The sequence below is a fragment of the Pundamilia nyererei genome, unplaced genomic scaffold (genome assembly GCF_000239375.1).
Source record: "Pundamilia nyererei isolate P.nyererei 1_Seehausen unplaced genomic scaffold, PunNye1.0 scaffold00003, whole genome shotgun sequence".
In the NCBI taxonomy this organism is placed as follows: Eukaryota; Metazoa; Chordata; class Actinopteri; order Cichliformes; family Cichlidae; genus Pundamilia; species Pundamilia nyererei.
In genome coordinates, this window is record NW_005187404.1 from 2,140,687 (window position 1) to 2,168,067 (window position 27,381).

Genomic DNA, 27,381 nt, shown 5'->3' on the forward strand with positions numbered 1-27,381 from the left:
GTGTGTGTGCGTGTGTGTGTGTGATCTGAAGAAGAGTTTCAAGAAGACTGGAGACTGGAGAACTATTCCTGAAGACTGCAATAAATTTAAATAAAGCTTGCCCAAGAGATTTCAGGCTGTGTTGAAAAATTTTGTTAGTTATACCTGTTGCTGACTTTCAAGCTCATTACACTTCTAGAAACTATACATTTGCCTTATTTAGTATATTTTATATACTATTTGCACATTAAAAAAAATACACCTAGAAAAATACAAAAAAAAAATGTCTGACTTTTGCACAGTATTGTAAATTGGCCAGTATCTCCTTTAATGTCATCTTCTGGGGGGCCAGACACTGCTCTCTTCATGTTCTGGTACCTGTGTCAAACTGACCCAACCTCTATGTCAAAGGCCATTACTGGTGACTAGGACTGATCTCCAGAGGCCAGACAATGTTCAGTAGAAAAACCCATGATGTCAAAGCCTGAAGAAGCAAAAGGCAGGAGTCTTTTTCCCCCCCGTTCAGTATATTTAGACCCTTAAATTCCATCCTCTTCTCCAAAATGATGGGTTGGTGTTTTGATATATTGGCGCTATTGCAAGTGTATTTCTAGGAATGGTAAAAGTGGTGCTTTACTGAACAAGCAGATGACCTTGAAGGTCAAGCGCTTGACTACTATGGTATTTTCTCTGATACAGTATGGTCTTTACAAAATAAAGAGAAGTGACATTGATAAAACTGGATAGGAAGAAACTAATGGTGATATCAACGTACTAAAAGCCACACAGACTAGTAAGCAATCTGCCCTCACCTCCAACTGGTCACACCAGATGGCTTCCCCTCCCTAAGCCCAGTTCTGTTTGAGTTTTCTTCCTGTTAAACGGGTGTTTTTACTTCCCACTGTCTCAGGGGGTCGTACGTTTTCTCTGTATTGTCATAGTGTCAAAGTTCTCTGAGGTGGTTATTTTTATGATTTGGCAAAACAATAATATAGATAAAATTGAATTGAACTGAATCTATATTAAATATTCATAGATGCAGACTTGCATGATATACAGAGAAAAGCACATAATACATAACACGTTCACAGTGAGGTGCAGATGCTAAAATCAGGGACGTTTGCTGGTCTGTACTGTATGTGAGCTCATAGGCAGAGTTGCCGTTTAAAACAATAATCCACACATATTCCCTCACTGACACGGGGATGCATTTTAATCACCTTATTTGCATTCTCTGAAGTCAAATATGCTTTTGCTGAGGATTTATTACAGGTTCACTGCTGACTGCAAGGGATACAAAGATCTTTGGCCCTAAAACACACACACTTTTACTCAATAATGCAAACCTATTTGTTCTTGCGCAAATCTCTATAGTATAATATCTGTGGAGCATCTGGCCCTGCACGGTGCAGTAGTAAATAACCCATCCCTTTGAAGGGAGGGACCTGCTAATGAAGTCAACTGTATGCCACTGCACTGCGTAACTCAGAGGCTTGCTGGCTACATGGCAGGAGTCCCACACACCAGGGCACTGTGCTTTGCTTCACTAGTGTCTCATACCGCAGCGACATAGATTGATTCAGGAATATGAGCGATCATGCTGCTTTTAACTTGTCTGCTCTCCTCTCGCTTTTGCTCTGGCTCTCCATATGGCAGAGATAGCTTTGAATGCTGTGATTAGAAGTCAGCTGATAGAACTAGGAATCAGAATGGGATGCAGATGATGAAGACAGATAAAAGAATCCTCTCCAGTGTAGGGGCCCTCCTCCTTAATGCGTGCCACACTATCATCTTGATGTCTTTGTGCTGGAACATTGTTCCCTAGTTTGGAAAATGAGGTAAATCGGATTCAGAAAACAAGTGGATTAACTTAATCACCCCTCGGCTTTGACAATGACCTTCGCTTCTCTGGCATAATAAGGATTAGTTAGAAGTGGAAGGACATATGCCATGCAAAAGAAAAAGATTATAGTTCTCCCATGACAGGATGATTGAAACGTGCTATTGCTTCATGGTGAGAGACCGTGATAAGAGGCCATGGAGCCGTGCATCATAAGACTGGGATATGTGATATTCAAAAGAAAACTGCGAGTGATATCTGCAACCCAGCACTGTAAAATGCGTTCGGTGTGGCTTTTTCAGACAGAAATCAGCTTTTAGTGTATTGAAATGTACATAAACACATTGAAGCAAGACAATAGAAAGGTTTACGTTTACATTTAGGCTATTGATTTCATGCAGGCTAGCATACATTCTCCATGACTCCGGCCATTATTGGGAGGGAAATGGCATAATATTTCTCATAAACCAAGCTACATTATTGATTCCCGACCAGGAAGGAAGTTATTCTCAGGACTGTATGAAAGACAATACAGGCACAGGGCATTATAGTCGACGAGGTCATACAACTTCATAATAGGTGTTGACCTGTGGCCTGACTTTTAGGAAAGGTGGGGTCATTCGGGAATAAAAAGTCCCCAGGAAAGCTGCTACAGGCAACTAGAGGAAACAAGATCTTCAGTGGAGGAGGACAGATGGCAATTGATCTCCAGCAACAGAACAGGGTGATCAATCATCACCACCACAGCATGTCCTACCAGAATACTTCAGCTCTGGAAACAGATCCTTTTAAAAGTAAAAAAAAAAAACAGGTTTGGAGGACAGACAGAGAGGGGACAGTGTGCTGACGTGAGTTCAGTGAAGGACGAGGCTGTCCTCCGCTGCTGTTGTTGTTGTTGGGATCAGGATTTATGCTATTGTTGCTATTGTCAGCCGGAGAGGGGTTATCTATGAAAGGAGGCTTATTGAGGAAAAGCTGCGTGTGTGTGAGTGTTTGTGTGCATCTCTTTTGATGTATCAGTAAATCTGCGAAACTACGGTGAATGCGCTTGTGCGTGTGAAGTGTCAGGACGAAGGAGGATGGCGGGGGAGGTGGGGCGCAAACATTTTTTTTCCTCTCTTCTTCCAGTCTTCCTCTGTTCTTTCCCTTCTCGCCTCTCTCGCTTTATTTATTTATTTTATCTCTGTGTGTCTCACATCCCCCTCCTCCTCCAGCAACAAGGAATGACATTAAAATGTGGCGAACACGGTTACATAATGGGAGCTGGTAGGTGAGCTACGTCTGCATGCATTTATCTGCTTATCACTGTCTGCGCTAACAGTCTGTGCTATTTGTCGAGTAGTGACATCTCTCTGTGTGTGAGTGTGTTTGAGTGGGAATTGTTGCTATTTGTTTTTATCACCCGTGTGCAATTTGTTCACAGGTTACCCTAATGCCCTTGGAAAGACTCTATCCTGAAATAGAAAGCATGCACTGTAAACCGAAGACATAAACACACACTCTGCCTTCCTAAATCTAGATGAAAAAGCAGGACTCCATCGTCCATCTATTGCAGCAACATGCACCAATTTAGGGCTGAGAAAGATTGCCAGCACATAATTTTCTCTTTATCTACCATGCTTTCTTTCTGTTCCCCATTTTCCAACCTCTTGCTTGACTGTGCGTTTATTTCCCAGCATTGCTCAGAGTGGCAGGTGTCACTCTGAGCAATGCCAGAAAGTTTGGCTAGTGTGTGCTAGTCCTGTACGACATGAGGAAATCTGTGAAGTGAAGTGGTGAGACCACTCGCACACAGCAGCACTGGCAATGGCATTGTCTCTTTAGAGGCAAGCGTAAACAAATTGATTGGGCCGCTATACTGCAGTTGCTCATGCTGACTCACCCTGTGCACCAGCAAGAGAGAAACGCTGGGCACAGGGAACCCAGGACACTCATAAAGTGGTCTCATCTTTCCCTTTCTCTACCCCATTTGCTACCCCTCCTCCACCCTTGCCAAGGTTATCCAGCGGGAGGTGAGAGTGGAAAAGGTAGCAGTGGTCGGGGTAGGGAGAGGAAGAAAAGATGACAGGCCACCTAAAGCAGCTTCACTAAGCAGCCGTGGACATCGCAAGGCCCTTCAACAGAGCACTTCCTCTGATTAGTAATCTGTCCCTGTGGATATGGCGTGTAAACCTGACAGCGAGGGAGCGTGTCTGAGACCGTTAGAGGGATTGTTACTGCACCATCTTAAGCTGGCTGTTTGGCTGGAGGGGGGTAACGACGTGCGGCACTGACGCTGGGGGCGGATGCACCATTTTTCTATTCCAAAATGAGCCCAATGTCACCGTAACAGTGCAGCGCTCCTCCGAGGGCATCGCAGGCCAGGGGGGAAAATGATGGATGAGTTGCCAAGCAGCCTCTCCTGCCTCACCACTGTGTACACACACACACACACACACACCCTCGCAAATAAACTCAAACATGCATTCAAAGTCAGGGAAATGCACTGACAGTATACTCACACGAAGACAATGCGTACCGTGCAAGATGTTCACAAAAAGGCTTCTGCAGATATACACGGTTTCATGCACACCTGCACAGGTACAATACACATACACACACACCAATATGCTCACGCCAGGCCATCTGGAGATACACACACTCACACACACATACAGACACACACACACACACACACAAGCACACACTCTGAGTGATTTATTTGTGTCCACATGACTAATAATTAATCACCAGGATGTAAACACTCCAGATGTGGATATTTACAGGAGTTATCAGTAACACAAACACACACATGCATTCCTAGAGCCCACAGCACTAGCTTCATTAGGACTGCAGCCCCGGCTAATACCATAGGATCAATGATAGATATTCTCTCTCCCTTTCTTCTCTTTCCTCCCACCTCCTTTATGTCTCTGACCCAAAAGCAGCAGTGCGCTGCCATGCAGAGAATCCTGCAGCATGTGTTCCTTCTGTGACCGAGCAGCGGCCTCCAATAAGGCCCTCAGGTCATCCCATAGCTATTACCTCTCCGACACATCGCACCAAACACACACACAGCCCACTATTCAATGGATTACCACTTATGAGGGTTAGGAGTATTACATTTAAAAGCAATTACCAAAAGAGCTGATTACCTGCAGAAAATTGTAGCCGCTAATATGGCAAGGGTAGTTAATTTATTACAGACTCCTGAGTTTAAAGTTAAATAAGGATCATTTAAATCTACTATTTCACAATACACAAGGAAACGCCACAATTTAGATGCCACAGTTGTACTGAGCAATGCAATAACTCTGATCTTATTACTGCATATTTACAGTAACTGCAACAGATTACAGATGTCATCTTTTTGGAATCAGATTACTTTAATTCCATTACATCTAATCAAATACTCTGCCTCAGCCCTGCTGAGCTCACAGAAAACAGCATCTTTGACAGTCTTCATGCAGATGCAGGCCTACGCGGGCAGTGAAGGAGAAATATGGTCGGCCTCTGGTGAGTAAGGCACGTATAGCTGAGTGGCCATCCATCACGCCCCTGCAGCGGGGAGCTATGCAGGCGCTGTCTGCTCAGACCCCCTCGTCTCATAAGAGGAAGTGGGGACTAGGAAGAGACAGGACAGTAAGAGAAAGGGCTCATAAACATATTCCGCCTGGAAGGGGGAGGGTGCCATGTGAAATCCTCTGACATCGGGGTTGGAGGAAAAATGTCTGGCCTCTTAGATTGATGGACTAAGCTTCTGAGCGTGTAGTGTTTTTCCTGCAGCCCAATACACAAGGGTGTACGCCTATGATTACACGTAGTCAAGCCCCGGCTGGGAGTGGATGGTGGCTACAGTCCAAATATTAGGATTAATGACCATGCTGGTAAGTCTAGTGAAATATCAGTCATGCTTCTATTGCGTTCCAATGCCATGCAGGCAAACACTGGCAATGTAGGAGAACATTTGGAGTCAACCAAAAAATGAAAGAAAGAAAGGCATCTATTTGTTTTTCTGCTCTTCACTCAAATATGCTTTAGCTGTGGCAGGAGTGATAAATAAACAATAAGTAGGATTACTTGAGCTCAACTACAGGTGTGTTAAACAAAAATCAATACATAAAACAATGAAGGCTTGCAAAACCTACATTCTGCTGCTCATGCTAATTAATTCAGATAATAATGTGTGCAGTAATACATCGAAATGTCCACCCACAAGACAGGGCGGATTAAATACCCTTCTCTAACCCCTACAGCATAACCTCTATTCTCCCTTCCACTGAATCTGAATTTCGATTATATGTGCTGAAACAGGAGTGAAATATGGAAATGAAGGCGATGTTAGAGTGGGCGGTGCTCTAACCATGTCGCAAGGAATGCTCAATGCAATAACTTTAGATAATAATCAAAAATAAGCCGATGCAGTTGCATTGTGATTTCCCCAAAGACTCGGTGTAGTACAGTTACCAGATGACAATCAAGCGCTAACTTGCATGTCAATGGTAAAGGTCTCCCGATCGGGCGCCACAGGGGCGAGTGACAGAGCTATTGATGTCACCTCAGAAAAACTGTGCCCTGGTCTATCTATCTTAGCACAGGACCGCCCGCTTTAGATAAATGACAGCGCAGGTATATGCATGGAGCCAAAGGTTAGTCGTATCATTTGCCTCAATCTTGTTGTAACAAGACTGCTTTAAATTGTCCTTCTAACCCGTTGCTCTACATACTAAATACCACCAAAGCATAAAGTAAACGTTTAATGGCTTGTGCTGTAACCTCATCTGCAGTAGGCCTACAACTCAAGCATGTATTTCTCCAGCGAGACAAAAAAGAAAGTTTCATGTGCTTTCAGGGTAAATTAGTATATTTTGCTGAAAAGGCATGTAATCTGTCATGCTTGGTGCTTTCAGCATGCAGCGAACACATGTGGCCAGCTGCCAATGCAGATTGTTGCTTACTGTGCTCTTTTTGTGGTGCCCTTGCCACTATGCATCTTTAGTGTCCTGTAATTGAAAACCGTCACCTCTGTGACGGTCCTGCAACTTCGGGGGCACCCGTGTCTCACGCCATGCATGGCTAATCTCTCCGTATTGATCAGGTCACGTGATGAAAGGCAGATATGTTATAGCCAACAGCAAAACCTGCACAAGAAGGCTGAAATCTGATGCTAAAAGGAGCCTTAGTGGTCCTTCTGCTGTAACATGGAAAAATGTACAAATGCCTGTGTGGCTTATGCACACACTTTTGCATGCCGACATAAGTTCTTTGGAAATCTTGCCTGATATCTTGTGGCAGCCCCATACTGTAGATGAAGCTTCAGAAGACAAGCATTGATTTCAAACAAATCTACTCAGACATCTCCTCTTTCTGGTTCGGTACACCTTTCCGCTGCTAATGAGCAGCCATCTTTATTCCCTACCGAGTAAGATGTTCTTTTTTTCATGCCTTGTGTCAGGGAATACTGGCGATTCATTACCAGGGAGGAGAGATGGAGGAGGGAAAAAAAGGAATATGATGGTTAAGCCTGAGCTTTAAGACAGACAACGACGTCCCTTAATCCCCTCTGAGCAGCCGTAAGCCTTCGGTTATCACTCGTTAGAATTGTGCATCCCTTAAACACATTAACTTAGGCCCTAACGCTGGCCCCTTTTGTATGACACAGCAGCTGCTCATAGCAGACAGTCAGTAGGCTAAGAGGGCGTAAACATGCTAATTGCTGTCAAACACATTTAAATGGGTAGCAAGGATGTTTTTAATGCATGCAGCACATTTCACAGCAATCAACATTATCCTAGACAGTGCTCAAGGAAGCCACAATTCCACACTGCCACTCAGATGTGTCAAGAATGGGAATCAGGTATGAGCCTCACACACTGACAGCTTCTCTATCAATGATGTATGCACGTGGTTGTATAATATGTCTTTGTGTCATACATGCATCTGGATTGCTCTGATTATCAGCATACAGGTTCAAAAGACAGAGAGAACCTTTGAGTCTATGATCAGTTCCTCACTCTACTCCATTATGTACTAAAATAAAACTCCGAACACGACATACACCACCCCTGACAACAGGATGCAGTCTATTAGAGGTGTTAGAGTCATTCAGTCTTCCTTTTTTCTTCACAAATAAGCCATACTATAAAAGAAACATGGCAAATAGAGTTAGGTATTTGAACAAATATACCAGCTACATATCATTTGTTGAGTCATTGCATTTTTACCGGTCTTTTCCTAGGCGAGTAAGTTGTACGTTAGCTTAGTTTTGCTAATGTAGTAGCATAGCAACTACAAGGTAGTCCTTCCATTTCGCTTTGTTCGCTTAGGTTTGGGAGTAGCGTAAAGGCGCCTACGAAGAGTCTTATTAGAATAATTGTATAGATATATAAATTCTTTTATTAATTTGGCAGGTTAGAACATTTTAATATGTTGACCAACCTTGTATCAGGGTTTGATCACTGTGTTTCCAAAAGAGGCAACTTGCCCCACCGCAAGAGGGTCCTGAGTTCAATTCCACCATCAGGCCAGGGTCTTTCTATTCACTCCATATGTTTGCATGGGTTCTCTCCGGGTACTCTGGTTTCCTCTCACAGTCCAAAGATAAGCAGTTAGTGCGGTTAGGTTAACTGGAAACTCTAAATTGCCCATAGGTGTAAATGTGAGTGCGGATGTTTGTGTCTCCCTATGTGTTAGCCCTGAGACAGACCAGCGACCTGTCCAGGGTGTACCCTACCTCTCGCTCTATGATAGCTGGGATAGGCTCCAGCCCCCCCGCGACCCTGATAAAGATAAGCAAAAGAGAATGGATGGACGGTTGGAACTTGATTCCTAAATAGTGCCCACTGTGTTTTTTACATTATTTTAACAAATGACCAAATTTATCCAACCCAATTTCCACCACAGCTTCACAACAGCTTCCGAGTATAGCTCAAACATTATTTTAACCTAGTGTTTTTCTTCAATTTCCATTTGCCACCATTCAGTGCACTTAGATAAACAGAGCCTGATGGTGCTTGTGATCTCCAGCTGTGCTGTGGGTCACACTGACAAGGAAGAACCACAAGGAATGGAAGACCATTACAACAAAGGAGAGCTTGTTATATATTCTGACTGCGGCATGGCTAAGATGCTTGGTGTTTGCTGAGACAGCAGATGACTTGGCTTGCTCTCTCGGCCCCTTGCTCAACCAACACAGGATAGACTTAATTGCCTCATTAGCAAAAGGGCCAGCGACGAGTCGGCCTCTTCCACATTGTTCAATGTCAAGAGTGCAACCGAGAGGAAAGGTTAATAGAGTAAACAACATCTCCCTCTTCTAAATAGAAAAAAATGTTTATTTTTCTACTATGATGGGTCAGTGGCCAAAAGCTTTATTTCATTCCACACTGACAGATTTTTAATGTAATCTTATCTGCATATTGCATATAGCAACCTTCATTATTCCTAATTTCCGAGTACAACACAGCTCGCTGTAGCTGTATGGTAACTCCCAGTGCTGCCTTTTTTTAAGGCTTGGTCCCGTCTAGAAAGCAGAGTCATCACGCCAACTTTAATTATTTTAAGAGCTTGAATTTGCAAACTCTGCTATTTCCTCCTCCTCAGCTTCTTTGGATCCCAGACAGCAAATCAAGCCAAATGCTATAGCACTCTTGATTTCCCTATTGAAGAAAGACATAGCATTAAAAAAAAAATAGGGTTGATGCTGGGAGAAAAACGGAAAGTCCAAAATAGAAAAAAGCTACATGCTTAAGAATTTTAAGAGAGACATCAAACTCGAAGTAAAGTGCAGTTTTCGCTTGCTACTACAACAGTTTTAGACACTTAAACACTTCCATCCAGCAACTACAATAAGACAAGTTTCATACAAAATGTGACAGTTTGGACAACATTGCCAAACCATAACAGGCATCTTGAATGCAGTCCTAAGCCCCTGTCTGTTTCTTAGCAAGAGATGTGGTACTCTGTAAGTTGAGCCTGACAAACTCCATGACAGACCAGGCTAAAGAGGGCCGCACTCGGGGAAACTGTAGAAAATGTCACAAACAGAATGGCAAAAACATAATTTTTGTTGAATGAGCTCTGCATTGGCTAATTGCAGGGTTGTTGTGCTGCAGAGCACTCGGGTATATATGTGGCTATGCAGCAGTAGCAAACATAAAAACTTTCCACACTGTTCTCTTTATATCTATACAAAGCCATATAGTTGCTTTCCTGGTCCTGGAAAAAATATAGAGGCTGTTAAGATGTAAATGTAACATTTATACTTTAGATACCTTTAGGCTGTGGACTCTCCCTCCTTTGCTGCAGGGCAGTTTATAGGAGAGTGTACACACACACACACACACACACACACACATGCACACACAGAAATATGTACAGCTAAACATCTGCATGGGCAGTATAGCGTAAAGGCTCCATTTCATCAACAAGTCAAGTCTAACGAGTCGGAAAAAAAGGTGGTGGTGCCATCTGTTCTGAACTACTTTGCCGGGAAGGGGGGAAAAGAGACGGGAGGGCAAGAGGGGAAAAAAGCTTTTTCAGCACTGACATCATGCTGTACCCTGACCACAGCCTGAGTGCCTGCATAAGTTACTTTATCAAAAGTGAAAACAACAAAACTTCTCAACCTTTTCACCCGGTAAAAGGCTCTGGGTGCTTAAATCTGAAAATACTGACTGCAATGCAATCAGCGGTATTATATACTTAATTTGTGGACAATGGAGCAGCTGATCAATGATATTCGGTTTACAATGTTTTCGCTGTGGTATGAAAGACCAAGTGGCCGGCATTGTGGTTGGATAATGAAATCATCCATCACGCAACATCCACTGCAGGAGAACAGGACTGCCAACCCAAGCCTGGACCCTAATTATGGAATTTTACAGTTTCTACTAAAGCGCAATTACACAAGGTGAGGTTCTGATGACAAGGGATTTTATTCCTATGAAGAATTATCAGCAGAATTGCATATTATAAAGAGCTTTAAAAGGTCATTTCCAAACTTTTGTTACAGTCCATAAAGAGATTAAGGTCACTGTTTAAACTTACTAAAGTTACAACTTTCTTGCCTCCCTGCTGATATAAAACTGTCCTAGATCTCAGCTGGACAGTGGGCAGAGATCTGACTTCATGCTATCATCCACTAAGGGAGGAAGGGATCCTCCAGATGGTGCTCAGGTCTCGTGCAGGTAACCACTTTTTTCTTATGCCTCTCTAATCAATGACCATCGAATTCTCGCTGTCTCCAACAGCATCCATCTTTGGGTCTTTCCTGGCTGCGCTGTGATGACCAAGCGCAGGTGAAGATAAATGTCTGAAGGGCAGAAGGGCCTCTGCTGATTAAAGCAACGAAGGCTTTAGGGAAGACTGGCAGGCAAAAGAGGAAATGGAGTGAGACAAAGGAGCGTGCGCATTCAAAACACCTAATGGAGTGTCCTGCTTGCTGGGCTACTCGACTGCTTCAAATTGAAAGGAACGGCAGGCGTCTAACTAGAGCGACGTGGAACATTTCCTCCTGTTCAGTCAGTCAGAAAAGTGTGAGAAGAGGGTGGAAAGAAAAACTCACTTAGGATCTCATTGTTTGGCTTAGTGCAAGTTGCTTTCATTCATTTGCAGTCAATTTGTGGAATTGAATTACAGCCGAACTCCACGCAGAGAGAAAGGCAAATCAATATTTTGTGCATTGGTGACATGCTGGAATTAATTCATATACATTTCAGAATTGAAAAAAAAAAATCCTCTCTGATTTATGTAGATTTATGGAGATGATTCCCTGTGGTCATAGTCCGGCTGTGCTCTCTTGCTGATTCCCATCTAAGCAGCATGATGCCATTTAAACTTACAAGTTGGAATCTGGACACAATAATCAATAATCACAGTGTGACATGAGGCACCACACACACTGGGTTCTGACAGGTGCACCCCATGACCAATTAAAGTAAGACTGGTAGGAAATGATCAATTATTGGCAGACAGTACACTGGAAATGGAACCATGCGAGAGACTTGTCCAAAAATGAAGACTTCCGAGCGTTCGGTCGAGGTCCAGTCTTTTGAGTAAACAAGTTATATGAAACCAGGAAATTCACATGTTGTTATTTTCAATCATCCTAACAAGCTTCCAGGTGACTTTGGTGAGGCATGGATGCTTGACCGCTGTGTGCTGATAATTGCTTATAAATGTTTAATCAGTAGTGTAACTTTATTTTCTTTGAGTAAGTGTAAGCCCTGTCCCAACCTGCTTGAAAATGAAAGGCAGCTGAGCAATAGGCTTTTTTAGCAGTTTATTTTTCTGCACAGTTGGATTGCACAGCTGCATAGAAAACAAGAGATATACCTGGTTTCAGAGACAGAGAACATAGATCAAAAGCATGTTCTGCTTAGAGAAGACAAGCATGCCAGCTTTATTCCGCGCTGCCAGTTTTCACTAAGGCAGAAAGCACTTGAAAGCACCACAACAGTGCTGGGAGCTCAGAGATGATAGCATCTCAACCCCCACCACTGATAAACAAATCATTTTAAATGGTGTTTTTGCAAGGTGTGTGGATTTTGATTGCAGCTGAAGAACGCTTGATTGGCAATAGGCCGCATCCTGCTTCTAGTACTGTCAATAGCCGCAAAGAAATTAATATCAAGACAGACCTTCCGTGTGGTGAATCAATGGGAGACACTTCTTTGCTCCACCTCACCAATCGCATCAGTGTTTATCTCAGCTTTGTTCACTCTTTGATCTGCCCGCTGCTTACATAACACAATCATAGACCTTGATTAAAACATTTATGCTCACAAGCAGCAAATCACTTCAGATTTTCCAAGAAATTATAAAGCTAGTAACCGAGTTAGCTTCATTTACTTTCACAGTGTATCACTTCTGCAAATGAGGCAAGAATCCTCCCTTTGGAGCAAATGGCCACGGTAGAATAGATAACAGATTGCTGAGAACAACACAATGTTTCCAACCACTCATTCACTTTCCTACACATTTTCTCCCTATCAGAATTATAGTTTATTCAAATTTTAAACAGCTTGCTTCATTTTTGTACAATCTGATCCTAATGTGGCAAATCTGCAACCCGTTTTTACAGCCTGTTCTCACTTTAAAGACATTTCATACTGACACTTGGTCAGAACCTGTAATGAATGCTTTTGATAAATCTTCATAAATGCAAATACAGCATATGAGGCAAAACAATATATTTAGAATTCTAAGGAGCCTTTGGTATGAACACCTTTAAGCAGGAATGGCTCTCCAGGCTTCTTGAAGGACATTCAAAGCTCTCCTTTGGATGTTGGCTGCCTTTCTCTTCTCTGTCAAGATGATCCCACACTGCTTCGGTGATATTGAGGTCTGGGCTCTGTGGAAGCAAATCCATGACTGATGGTGATCCAGTGTGTGTTTTTCTGTCCAGGTATGCATTTACTGCACTGGCAGAGTGTTTGGGATCACTGTCGTGCTAAAAAATGAAGCCTTTGCCAATCAGATGCTTTCCAGATAGAATTGCATGGTGAATTAAAATGTGACTGTATTTTTCTGTGGTCATAATTCGATGGATTTTAACAAAGATCTATAATATCATGCAGTTCCAGATGATGAAAGAGCCTCCACTGTGTTTTACAGATGGCTGTAGCTACTCTCTCCTGACTACCTTTGTACTGACGACAGTTTGAACCAGAAATTTTAAATTGTGATTCAGAAGTGTTGCAGCTGATTAGCAGTCCAGTTCTTGTATCATTTGACATACCTCGGCACACTGTGACAAGCATTATTTTTGCTATTTCTTCATAGATTCAGCTAATTCGGCTAATGTTTTTACACAAGTCTGCTAGTAAACATACACCTAAAGAAACAATTCATTATTTGAAATGTTTTTGCTCTAACTTGTCTGTTATGTGAGGACACAGTATTTACTGTATGCTGATTCATGAGTCAGTGTTAAGCACTGACTCATGGTGACTAAGCACTGACCATTCCTTGGTCAGGAACAAGGAATGGAGTGAAAAAGCAAACCTTTAGAAATCCTGGAGAAACATCTGGCTCCTTGGAAGCCAAATATAAAGAAATGAGGGGTGGCTCAAGAATTTTGCACAGAACTATAAAAGGATGTTCAAAAGAGCAAATCTGTTTATCAGCAGATAAGTCAGCAGAATATGGTGTGGTGCAGAGGAAACAAAAAAGGGTCGTGCTAATCGGTTGTGGGAGCAAGCTAGGCTGTTGCTACTTTAATTCACTGCTAACATGATCATATGAAATATGCATGCTTAGCACTAAAATATTGTATTGTTCACGATGGCTGCAGGTTAAGTAAAAAGCATGGTTAACTAAATCTATATACTTAGGTCAGCTGGTGAGAGAGCTATGTGAAGTGGGGTCAAGTGATGAGGTGAAGGGTTATTTTGTAAGGTGAACGCTGCCTTGAGCTCATCTAATAAGACACTTGATCAAAATGACAAAATGAGTTATTGATTTTTTGATTTATCAATTCAGATGCACCCCTTCCCCAAGGTGACATCTGGTCCAGCCTGTTGTGAAACAGCCAAAACAAAAAACCTGTGGAGGCGTTCCTGGTTTCAGTACTGCTTTCAACAAATGATGAGTATACAGAACAAATCTGGATTGCACAACACACTTTAGGCAAACATATTCTTGCTGCGTGCTTGATTCCAACATGTTCTTGAGATTTGTTTGCCTCATGGAGTTCACTGGTAAATGGTCGGGGTGAATCCTAGCTATTCAGAGCGCAAGTTCTGAATCCCGAAGTTTTAGTTTAAACATTAAATACTCTAAAGCAGCATGGGGCGACCGTGGCTCAGGGGGTTGGGAAGCGTATCTGTAACCGGAAGGTCGCCGGTTCGATCCCCGGCTCTCTGTCCTGGTCGTTGTGTCCTTGGGCAAGACACTTCACCTACCGCCTACTGGTGTTGGCCAGAGGGGCCGATGGCGCGATATGGCAGCCTCGCCTCTGTCAGTCTGCCCCAGGGCAGCTGTGGCTACAACTGTAGCTGCCTCCACCAGTGTGTGAATGTGAGAGTGAATGAATAGTGGCATTGTAAAGCGCTTTGGGTGCCTTGAAAAGCGCTATATAAATCCAATCCATTATTATCATTATTATTATTATAAACAATGCTGTGCTAAATACTGCAATCAAGTTGTGTCTCATTCTTATAGCCACTGTTGACTTTTTCAGTCAACAGACTTTTCCCTATCCCTATGTGACGGGAGTTCCTTTAACATAACCATAAATAAGATTTAAGCTGGTTTAGTTGTTATGAATGGATATTGTAAAAGAAGATCAAATGGTTGCAGTAAACAAGTAAAGAACATGGCTAGAGCACATTTTCTTGCCAGATGCAAACATTAAAAATAAAAGCAGATGCAGGTGGAACGATTATGTTTCCCGTAAAGTGTATGTGCTTTTGCTGTTTTATTTTACAGCTACTCTCCTTTTTTTCCCCTAATTGCGATGGTTCATTTTCTTCCAATTTGTTAATCAACTGATCAAAAAAAATGTTTAAGCCCTAAAAGCCCATTTGCAAAATATTAGCGACTTAATAGAAGAAAATATTTCCTCCACTCAGTAACCAGATTCACTTTCCTTTAAAATGTGTCACAGCTCAATCTGATCATCCTGACTATCAGTGGAGTCTTGACGTTCATTAATACTGCTGTTCAGCCCAGCATAGACTGCACATGTGTCTCTGGTTAATGTGAACGTGAGCTTCTCCAGAACATCTGTCAAAGATTAGCAGTAAAGTGAAATAGGCAGTTCCTGTTCATACGTTCCAAAATAATCTGGGAGTAATTTTCCCAGTGACAGATGAAAGGGGCCGGGTTTGTGTAGGTCAGAAACACTACACAAACCCACCTCTGTCTACGCATGTGTGTTTCATTTCGCAGGACGCAAGCGACAAACGGCTCATGCAGAATAACGACCGGGTGGCTCGGAAATTGCGGGTGTGGTGAAACGAAGATGAAGGAAGTGCCAAACAAAGAAATATTGTGGAAAACTGCAGACGATTCCAGCGGTACAATCTTTGTATATTTTTCCTTCGGATGTCTTCGGTTTCAGTGAAAACACAAACCTGCCTCAATCCTCCAGGAATAAAAGCACTTACTGTACAAAGCAGTTAGACTTTCACCTACAAACGCTCTCATTCAAAGCGTGGCATTCGGTTTGCTGCGACAGAATAGAAAGACCTTCCAACTAAAAGCACCACAATCAATGAAACATGAAGAATCCCCCCAGGTACAAAAAGAGGATGGCTTGTTATTCAGGGAACCATGCTGTCATTTAAAGGCCATACACATCAGAAGGAAAGTGCTTGGAAGGCAAATCAGTGTTTGCTAATGATATGGTTCAATTGTTTTGAGGACAGCAGGACCTCTGCACTCATCTGTAGGCCTCTTCAGTCACCATTGTTGCAGGTTTTGTATTCCAGAGGGCTCTGCCCTTGATGAGCCAGTCAGATTCTGCATTTTTGTTTTGAGTAATACAATCCTCTCTGGATAGAAGTGTTTTTACACTTCGTTCTGCATGTAAAATAAGTGACATTGTAGGTGCAAGGGAAGTCATTCAACAAAAAGCATTGGTACAAAATTTCCTTCAACAGCTGCAGCTACACTTTACTGTAAGTCCTGCATTCGCGCTAAATGATAGGGATTTTTACACACACTTTGTGTAAAACCACACTAGTCCCAATGTGTGAAACGACTAACAAAATTAACTGAATTTGGTAATTCAAGTAAAATTGAAAATAACTGAATGGTTTATGCTTTAAAAACATGAGATTGCTCTTCATGCAAGTAAGAAGTGACATACCCCCCCCCCCAAAAAAAACAAACAAACAAAACAAAACAAAACAAAACAAACAAAATACCTTCAAAGCTGAGAATATAGAACGGGGATGCCAAATGATAACACTGACACACGACATGAGTCAAAAGAAGATCAAAACTAAGCCTTAATGTATGGTAACTAGACGTCAAATATCGGAACGTCTTTGGGTGTGCAGGAATGTCAGAAGTCTTTGGCAGGGTGTGTGTGTGTGTGTGTGTGTGTGGGAGTGTGATTCAGGCACAAACACATCAAGATGTCACTTCATAACCTCTGGCTCAGGAGGCTCCTGTCATCTTCACATTTCAGAGATCCTCTGCCTACCCCGGCAGACATGCTAAATATAGAATGGGGACAGAATTTCTGTTTGGAGCCACTGCTCTCTTTATCTACATCACACACTAGCATACTTGCATAGGCACTGCCATCTTCTCAGTGTTATACTGTATGAATGTGGACATCAGCACACATCTTAATGCTAAGAGCCTGCTGTACTGCAGTGATCACATTGCAGTTTTCTTAGACACTGAGGCCCAAAAGGCCATGCAGGAAAAAGAAAAAGAAGCAAAGGTGCTAAGGTTCGGCTCTCATATAAAAGCTAATCATACTTTCAAATTAGATTTCTGTCAAGTGACTTAGATTGTGTTATTACGTTTTGGACAGTCATTTCACTTTCAAATTCCCCCCATTCAGAATCATTTAATCCTGGCACTGGGACAGACACGCAATCAATCACTGGTCTCCATTACCTGGCCAAATTGCCACGTGCCCTGTGCTCTTACTGAGTTACTTGATTTGTTCAGTTTTGTATGACCTTGTTCTGATTCTTACTTCACATCAGCAGAGTTACCGAAGGGAGCTATTGAACTCTCTGTGGCAATTAATTGTGCTACTTATCTGTAATGTGACCAGTGGATATTACATTTCCAACAGATATTAATTTAAGGATGTCTCAGGACTTGCGAAGCCAAATCCAAATTAAAAGAAAAGGAGCCCCTATTAATGACTATTGATCCTCTTTTAGAATAAAACAGCCACCTCCTCCCTCTGCTTGGCCTTTTAGTTGATCTTGAATTAATGCAGGCTATAAATTCAGAGGAAAAAAGTCCTTCGGTATGGTACAGCCAAGCAGCCAAGCTTGAAAAGCTGCATATCCCCTCGGTTGGGGGGTGGGTGAATACTCTTTTGGATGACTGATGGATGTTTTGTTCTTGGATGAGAGACGTGTGACCCCGGTTCCAACTGTATTGAACATGCCATCCAGTCACATCGCTGCACAAACTAGTTTTCTTTCCGTTGTCTTAAACATGACAAAGGAGGGGAAAAATACCTCACCATGGCAACAAGTCATTTAATACTCAAGGCGCAGTCATATGGTTATTTTAAGAAAAGCAAACAACTGCTATTATTTAGGGATAATGTGTAATGTTTTCGCCTTCTCCTGAATGAGCTGGTTGCATTATTTAAGATCGTCATTACCGGAAAAGCACTGCTGGTGTTATGATAATCTGCATGCTTAGCTTAAAATAGCCTACATCATTGCCCAGTGTTACAGAGTGCTTTTTGACCTAAACCTAAAATTTACTTGCATGCAGTGTTCTCTGCAGAGTCAGCTCCTTTAGTTTAACAGAGGATCAGTATGCATTACAGCGTACCACACTCTTTGGACTTGCTGGTCTACCAATGTAAGCCATGACAGGTTAGCTTATCCATACATATCTCCATCCTTCAACTATCTATTTATTTTATACCAGGTCCAGAGGGACGAGGATCTCTCCACTGAACGCATTAGGCATTGGACAGGGTATTCCACAGACATATCACCACAATATGTCAGTGACTGAATAATGGGAGACGAAGATAACAAACTCTCCAAGCATTTACAAGCCTGCAGCACAAACCACATCAAGCATAAGCAAATAACATCAGTTGTATGTCTAAACTAATGGAATAGAAAATTAAAAACAAATGCCGAGGTCTTTTGATTTCTCTCCAGACTGCAATACGCAACAAGCAGCAAGCCACACAGAAACTACCAGAGCACGACCTCGGAACTCAGACCAGAGCGCACGAGCCGTGTGGATTTCTCCTCATATGGCTACACTCAACCAATCTAACTCTCAACCAGGGTGGGGGTTCAAAGTTTTTCTAGCACCCAGTCAAAGACAATTTTCAAACTTTAAAATCTTTTGTTAGTTTGTCTTTTCAAATCTGTGGCTTTCAAAACTAGTTTTCCCCTCAGTTACACCACAGGTGATGAGACAGCAGTGGGGTGAATAACACCTCGTACTGGCTGTCATTTTTAACACACCGTCCCGCAGTGCGAACTGTAACTTCCAGTCAGAGAGGTCACAGTGGAATTAAACATTCCTCATTGAGCTTCAGACCTGGAAACAGTTCCAGGCCCCCTCTACATTACAATCCCATAATATTAGTAACAGTAATAATAGAAGCAGGATTACTGTTAACACAGCAAATAGCAGTAGTGATAAAATCAAGCCTTGGAGACAAATAAAACTTCTGTTTCTATAAAAAAAAAAGAGGTCCATCTATGGTTTATGATATAATAAAATAAGAGTAACAATAAAAAAAAAAAAGACTTTTTAGAGATCCTTTCAAGATATCCTATCCTAACAATTATCCTAACAAATCTAATCACTGACATCCAGAAGAGCTAGAATAGAGATCTTTTTTTAGCCTAGTGTTTTCTTGGTGGTTACTGAAATTAATGAATTATTTCCCTTTGTTTAAATATGACAAAGGAGGTTTTTGTGCATCTGCTGCGGGCCTGCCTTTGAAGAAAATGCCAATACAAGAACGCGCAGGGTCAATAAATCTTGAAAGCAGATTTGAAGGGAGGGGTCAGATGAACTTTTATCCCCTTCACGTTGCTTTAATTTGTCCCATTTTCGAGAGCTCCCAGCTTGAGAGAAAGCGCACGGTTGGCTACAGCGCGTTTGCGTTTTTGAAGATGAACCTAAATGTAAATGTAGTCATTTCTCACCCAAATCTTAAAGTGTCATGAGGGGGAAGAGAAAATAGACAACAGATATATTCTGACATCATTCTGAACCGAAGCTGTCAGATGTGGTCTTAACGACACGTGAAACAACGAAAGAGAATTATATTTAAATATATACGAAAAATGAACCTCGGTGTTCACATCCTCAATTTTCAGAGCAACACGCCTGCGCTGCTTTTACATAAATAAATCCGGTCTTTTAAAGAAATGGAAAGTGACTTACCCAGAAACAAAGAGCGAGAGATTGCAGACATCACGGCTCGAAATCCCATATGTAACGGAGCTGGAAACAATGCGCTCAGACTGCCTTCAAATTCATTCGGCTGACCTAAGCGCAAGCACAACGAAGCGGCACCATCAGCGAATTAAGGACCGAAATCAGAGATAAATAAATCTTCATTGAGCTTATGAGTCCAACGACATCATATGTTGCACACGCCCGACATATCTAAGCCTCCCGAGAAGAAAAAGGAGAAGAGGAGGAGGAAGAAACGAGGCTCTTTCTTTTCATTGTAATTTTGATCGCAGGCTACTTGGCGTCAAATCAAAGTTCCCTGGCTGTCTGGCTCTGGCGTGGGACGTGTTGTCTCAGAGTCCCCTCTGTCTCCTCCTCAGCAGTCACTCCTCCTATCCTCCTCCGCTGCACAAAATGCCAGAGAGGAGAAGGAGGAGGAGGAGGGAGAATAGGTGGATGATGATGAGGGGATGCTGAAGGATGGAGACCTCTAGAGTCTGAAGTTCTCTTACACATGCTTGAGCATCCGGCAACACACGCTCTGCTTGTTGGGTGGCTGGGAGTCGATAGTTAGGTGCAGCAGACAGGAGTCTGACAGGAATCTGTTTACGTATCACTGAATGAAAATCATGCAAGCTGAAAAATAGCTGCACACAGTCCCATTAAACAAAACTGCATGTGAAGTTGAGACACTGGAATTATATTTTTGTATCTTTGATCTGTATATTAATGCAATATACAGTAAATGAACAATGCTCTTTGTAAGGCAGAATTCACCACCTGAGAACCAGAGTTTTGATAACAAAACTTTATCATTGCATTTTTCCTTTCTTATTTTTTTAACATAAGCCATTAACACTTAAAATTACAGCATTCTGCTCCGTATCAATAAAACACTGACTGGTTGGCACTGGTGTTTATTCCACTGAAGAGAAAAAAAAGGGACCAACAGGAAAAAGGGGCGTGATTAGGGTTCATGACTGTGTGACCAAACATTTAAAGGTTTACAACCAGTTATTAGAGACGAAAATATTTTAGAACTGGTATAACATGTCTTACTGTGTAGTTACCAGAAGTTAAATAGCAGCTAGACTATCTTTGTTATTGTATTTCTCTGTGATGTTAATATTTTTCCACTTTAGATAACACCGAATGTCTTGAAAAGCTGCACCTTTATATTTGTGTCCTTTCTTGCTACGAGCCGCTGCAGAAAATGTCATGTGTCTTTATGAGAAATAATAAGGCTTGCGTGTAAAATGAATGGCCTTCTCAATACAGTAATTATTTTTTATTTTTATTTTTTTAAATCAGTGAAGCCAACATATATTTTAAGAGACTATAATATGCAGGCTATAATGTTTGTCCCATTTTCCCTAAAGCTTATTTTTCCTTGTATTCCTCATAACTACAGTGTTTCAAAAAACCACACAACGTTGTTGTTTTTTTAAAAATCTGCTATACGTATTTTTCTTTTTTACAAATGTTCATATATTTGTGGGAAAGTTCTTTGTCTTTTGGTGATACTACAGCTAATATACTACATCATTATTTCAAATATTGTTGTCTTAAACTGTTTTTTGAAGATTTGGTGTGACTTTATAATAGGAACAGGGAAATCCAGAAGTCCACATGTTAAAGCCCCCAAAAGGTATGCATTTTGTAACTATATTATTCAGGCTATGATGATGTATAGTTATAATTAAAGGAATTAAATTTAAAGATTTGTCTGGAATCATAGGGTATATTTGTTCTCGTTTACCATGTTATATTTTGACCATGATCTGATTATTCTGTGCATCTTTACAAAACTGTCATCCCACACCCGGTACTGGCACCAGTTATATAAACAAGCAAAAAGAAAAAAAAAAAGGGGGAAAGCTGCTGTCTGTTGATGGTTGTTGTCAGACCTTGAGACAAATTAATCCCCCTCTTCTGTGTCTCAACAATCAGCCAAAACAACAAAAAAAGATTTTCACTCGCCTGTGGCCCCTCTCTTCTCTCTCTTCCCCCCTCAAGAGGCCTGCTCTTCAGCACCAGCCTTCCGCCATTCCTTTCCGTTCCAATAACTAGATAGCTTGAAACAATGTTTCACACGCACAAGTAGACACGCACAAGTAGACACGCACAGACACACACACACACACACGCTTTTGAAAAAAGAAGAACAGAAAAGAAGATATGTGCACAGAAAGCAGAGGATGAGACTCAACAACATAATTCCAGATGTTGTGAGAAATAGCGGTAGTGGTAAAACTGAGGTCTTTAGTGTCGCGTGTCCCTTTTGTCTCTCTTCCCTGTTTGCATTCTCTTTCTCCTGCTTTTCCATGAAAAGAAAAAAAAACATCCCAGTTTCATCACAGCTCTTTTCTGCAGAGGTCAGCATTTACAGAAAGTGAGCAGCATGCACTGTAGTGAAATACAAAAGCAAGGAATCCTCGGAACTGATGCAATATTAGCAGTGTAACTGATGAATCGCCAGGTTCAAAAGACACGTTTCACCTGCAGTGACAACAGTCCTCCTGGATTCTTAGTCCAGATAAACACACTTGAATGAAAATGCACCTGACAGCCAACATATATCAGTTTTCCCCTTTTAAAATGAGTCTTTCTGCACAAAAATGAGATCTGGAAGCAGAGGAGAGTATGTGGCTGTAGAATACATTAAACAACAGTGACACTATCATTTCAAATGAGGAGCTTTGTTATGTATAAGCTGATGACAGCGCAACATGAGGTATGAGGGCATATCCTTTGTTGACAGTAGCGATTGTGCAATAGGTTACTTTGTCTTGCATGCAGTGTAAATTGTGCCACGGAAGGCAACCTGTCTGTGTTTGGTAGTTTGGCCTTGGTGCATGATATAGCACCCCAATGCAGATGGCCTCACAGATGGTTGATATTTATACCACAGGGCCTTGAAAAGTCACCAGTGTGGAAACCACTCTTTCTCCCTGATTAGTTTCACATCACCAAGAGCACGGCAATATCTCACCGCACGGAAAGCATATGACTGGTTGCGAGATTCATTACGAGGCTTTAGCTAAGGGCATGATAAGCATTGTTTTAAAATAAACATCATTTGCTGTGAGGGGTGCCCCCTTTTTCAGGTGATGATGATGCTGGGTTGGGACTCTCCCTCGTTCTTTTCCTTTCAGCACATGAAGATGTAATCCTCCCAAGTGCAATGTCCATGATTTTTTAAATATCTTCCAGGCCCAACACGGCTTGCATTTTAGCTGGGAGCACTCCTGACTTATGTACTTTAAGTGGATTTGAAATTTAAATTGGAGCAACAAGATGCACCTCGGACCTCCTGTCAGAGACGGAGCACTTCACCAACTGTGTTCCCGTCCGCCAGAACAGCTGTATCTCCCTCATCATGACATCACAGGGACGTGTTACTGTTTTGTTGACGCCAGGACGATACCGAGCAAACACACGCGAGGCACTGCAGGGATGTCGGGCTTTGGCCATGTCTCTCTACTTGACTTAAGGCAAGGATAGAAGTGGATGGTTAAAAGGATTCTTGAGTAACAATATGAATGAGGATAAAAAAAAAAAAAAAGAAACTCTTTTGTCTAGGGCTTCCTATTTTTAGCAACCAATGTGATGCTTTGCCGTTAGTGTTTCACGGCTCATGGATCCTTTATAATTTAATGAGGGAGAGGGCGGCCCTCTGAGATTTACAGCGAACATCTCAAGGCGACATTGGCCACGCGGCTTATTGATCCAAATTGGATGTTTGTTTATGGTTCAGCAAAGCTCTTTCCCTCCTGCACTGTGCAACCACGCCACAGAAGCAAATTGTCTTCTTTAGCCAATAAAATGAATATTGTCTTCATCTGTTGTTGTAGTCGTCTCCTTAAGCACATAAGCATGACATCCAGCGGTGATGTGTTAAGGAGCAGTGGATGGTGTATACACAACAACCACAAATATGGAGCAACCTGAGATTATTTTATTTTGCATCTTTTGTAGCATATATGGCAGAAAGTTCATAGATTTACAGGATCATGATTATCTGATTATGCAGTGTTTGTGTGGGGATATTTTAAAGGATATCATTCAGTTAGCTGGACTCTTTGGTGTCATTACTGCAGATTGCTTATACAGTGTGATAAAGAAGAAGCAGCTATTTCCAGTTTTAGACCACTTCCCATTCCACATTCCTGCGAGTGCAATGCCTGTCTCCGTGTACTGTAAAGCCCAGTGAGTTCAGAAGTGGTGGTCCGCCTCAATTTATTTATGAGCCTTTCTCGGGAAACACGAGGCAGGGAAGGATGGAGTTTAAAAACATGTTATCATGCTCTAATTAAAGGCGAGGCCAAACAGAATGGCATCAAAGAAGCTAACAGCGTGCCCGGCTTTATTATACTATGGCACATCTTTCAGTCTGCAGTGAGCAGGTAAATGAATGAACTGAATGGGAATGGGCAAATGAACAATGTGGATGAAATCATCAAGCAAAACGAGAGAAAATGACTGAATAAACCGAGCACACATGATGGGGTCATTTGGAAGAATGAAAGAGCCAGGATTGTTTCAATGGAAATGCATGACTGAGATGAAGAAAATAAATAAATTTAAAAATGGTTGCCCGCTCCAGTCCAGAATAAACAGATCAATCATATTTGGATATCATTTTCACTGCATTGGAAGCTGCTTTAGAATTTATTTCCCCCAACACTAACAGTTTCCATGCCAGCAGCTACAGGAAAATGCTGTCTTCTGCTTGTCTCTAGAAATCACCCAAAAGGAGAAAATCAAATAAATGTTTAATTAGAGAAGGTTGTATGAGCTATTTAGACATGGATTTTCAACAAAGTAGGGCTTTGAATGAACACCACACTACCACCACCAAGGTGCCATGTGCTACCTGAGAGCCTTGCACCTTAATCACTCAAATATACAGTCCATGCTGGAATAAAAATGCATATTTTTAGTCAAATACTGCTGACAAATCAATCACTTATAAACTCATTTCGACATAATTGCCATGATCTGCTCATCTGCAAAAATTCATCTACAGGGTATATTAGCTCTTCTGTGTCTTACTTGCTCGCTAAAATGGTCTTCTCTGTGTTTTGCATGAGATTAGCTTTTTTTGGTGGCTAATCTCATACAAATGAAAATGTGTAGTCAAACTTTTCTATTTATAGTTTTACTTCTGTGAAATGATACAACAGTCTTAATGCTCATTACCAGAACATTCAAGGAGCCTTTGTCACAAGCTAGCAAATTAGCTGATTAGCCTCAGGTTTAAGCATAAATTGAATGCCTTTGTCATTGATCGCTTTGCCTCTTCAGCTTTATTGACACAGGACAGAGTGCTCACAATCCCATCTTTGTTTAGCAAATAAACAAGGCTTGATTGAGGTATAAGCAAAGGCGGAGGGAAGCGAGTGAAGTGCTGTTTGTTTGATTTGTCTGATTTAGAAGTTGCTCTGTCCTTTCCCACCCTTGTTCAATACCCAACACAACTATTACCCTCTCTGCCCTCTCTTTGATGAAGAAGTCTTCAGCCCAGTCACTGGGGAGTGAGTGATGTGAGCCGTATGGTCGGGAAGAGCCAGCATAAATCAGCAGATGCTTTGCATCATACTGTGTGTCAGGTGTGGGCTGAGGAATCAATCTTCAACATGTCTCCATTTACCAGTATAGAAAATGACCAAAGTGTAGAAAATCACTTTAAAAGTAACACCACGGGGTACACTTTTGAATTACCTTTGGTCTGTCCACACCGCTGTAGATGAATTATTTATGCACTAGGATTCAAATCTACAAACAATCAAAAGAAATTAAAACATTGTTCTTTTCAAAAAACAGACAAAAAAAATAAACAACTTATCTAGATATTGTCTTATCTTCTAGTACCAAAGTGCAACCAGGTAAACTGACACAACTATGTGTCTATTAAAATATGAAAGTTTGTGCTGTGATGTTAAAGGCCTTTTCAACAAATATGCTCCATTTATCTACTGACTGACTAATAGGTGCATCTCTATCAACTTGCATTCTTCCAGATCCTGCAATGTGAGATGCGTGGTTGGAGTTTTGAAGCCATTTGTGTCAAAAATGTTTGTCACTTAGCTAAGGACCAAAAGTAGTTTTGCTACTACTATGAATTTTAAGCCTAACAACCAAGATGTGGCTGAAGTGCAGACTTTGATTCAAGGGATTTGACAAAGTGTTTGTAAAGACCAACCCGACACAGTGTTATCTTGATCACTTTTAGGAGTGTTTATTGACGTTTCACACATACAGTTTTGTTTGGTTCGGCACCCGGTTCACCAACTTTCCAGCTGGTCTCCAGCTTCACTATAAAAAGGAGACTTTGTTAGGAAAATCATCACCACCTGTCCCACCAGCCTCCCTGGCACCACTCCCTTGAGCTCACTGCGCCACCCCAGCTGAGCCAGGGACCACACCTCCACCACAGTATTGTATTAGCTCAGGGGTAGGCAACACCAGGCCTCAAGTGCCGGTGTCCTGAGGGTTTTAGATCTCACCCAGGGCCAACACACTTGAATCAAATGATTAGTTCATTACCAGGCCTCTGGGGAACTTCAAGACATGTTGAGGAGCTAATTTAGCAATTTGAATCAGCTGTGATGGATCAAGGACACATCTAAAACCTGCAGGACACCGGCCCTTGAGGCCTGGAGTTGCCTAACCCTGTATTAGCTAGTTAGGAATTCATCACTTTTTATACATAGAATCACATTTTGAGAGGTTCAGATTTTCTTAGAAAATTAACTGAGAAGCAGCTCCCTCATTATTCTATGGAAAAAAGATTTAGAGTTGATTCAAAGTTTTGAACTTATAATTGGTTGCTCTTTACAGAAACTCTTAAAATGAGCTCCGAAGACATAATGATGCAAGGGAAAGAGGCCATTGTTCAGGCCACAGGCCGAAAACCCCAAAACTATCGGTGGGATAGCAACAACTTCAGTAGCAGTGAGCTCAACAATGTGGTATATTCTTAAAAAGAAGGAATGCACTGGTAAACTCAGTAACACCAAACAGTTTGAAAGACCCATGAACACAAGTAAAGTGGATAAATGCAGAATATTTGCATTTCTTAAGAAAAAAAAAAACTCAAGATGGGTGGTGACTAGAGCAGAGCGATATGACCAAAAATATTTATCACGATATACATTTGAAAATTTGCGATAACGATATAACTGACGATATAATTGACACTAGACAAAATACTTTACAACTCCACAACTTTATTAGTGCAAAAAACCCCATCAATGTATTTTCACTTAAACAAGCAGCTGTTTTTTATGTGCATTAAAGTTATGTAAAAACGTAACAGTGCAAATTCCTAGCTGGCAGTTTAACCAAAAGGCATTTCCAGTGGAAATTGGCTGACATATCCTCAGCATAACCATGTATAATATCCACAAAACTTAAAAAGAGGTTATACACACACAATATGGTAATATTATGTTGAAGCACAGTACATATCACTCCGCCAGGCGCCTGCCTAC

The 27,381-nt window shown here is 41.6% G+C and overlaps 1 protein-coding gene across 1 annotated transcript in view; it reads right to left on the reverse strand.

The window, feature by feature from the left end:
• Nucleotides 1–20,358, reverse strand: part of clmpb (CXADR like membrane protein b) — an 87,041-nt gene extending 66,683 nt beyond the window's left edge. Inside the window, exon 1 of the mRNA XM_005720640.1 lies at nucleotides 19,874–20,358. Within this exon, the coding sequence (XP_005720697.1) occupies nucleotides 19,874–19,922 (49 nt within the window). The 5' untranslated portion in view covers nucleotides 19,923–20,358. The remainder of the gene's footprint in view (nucleotides 1–19,873) is intronic.
• Between the last annotated feature and the right edge of the window lie 7,023 nt (nucleotides 20,359–27,381).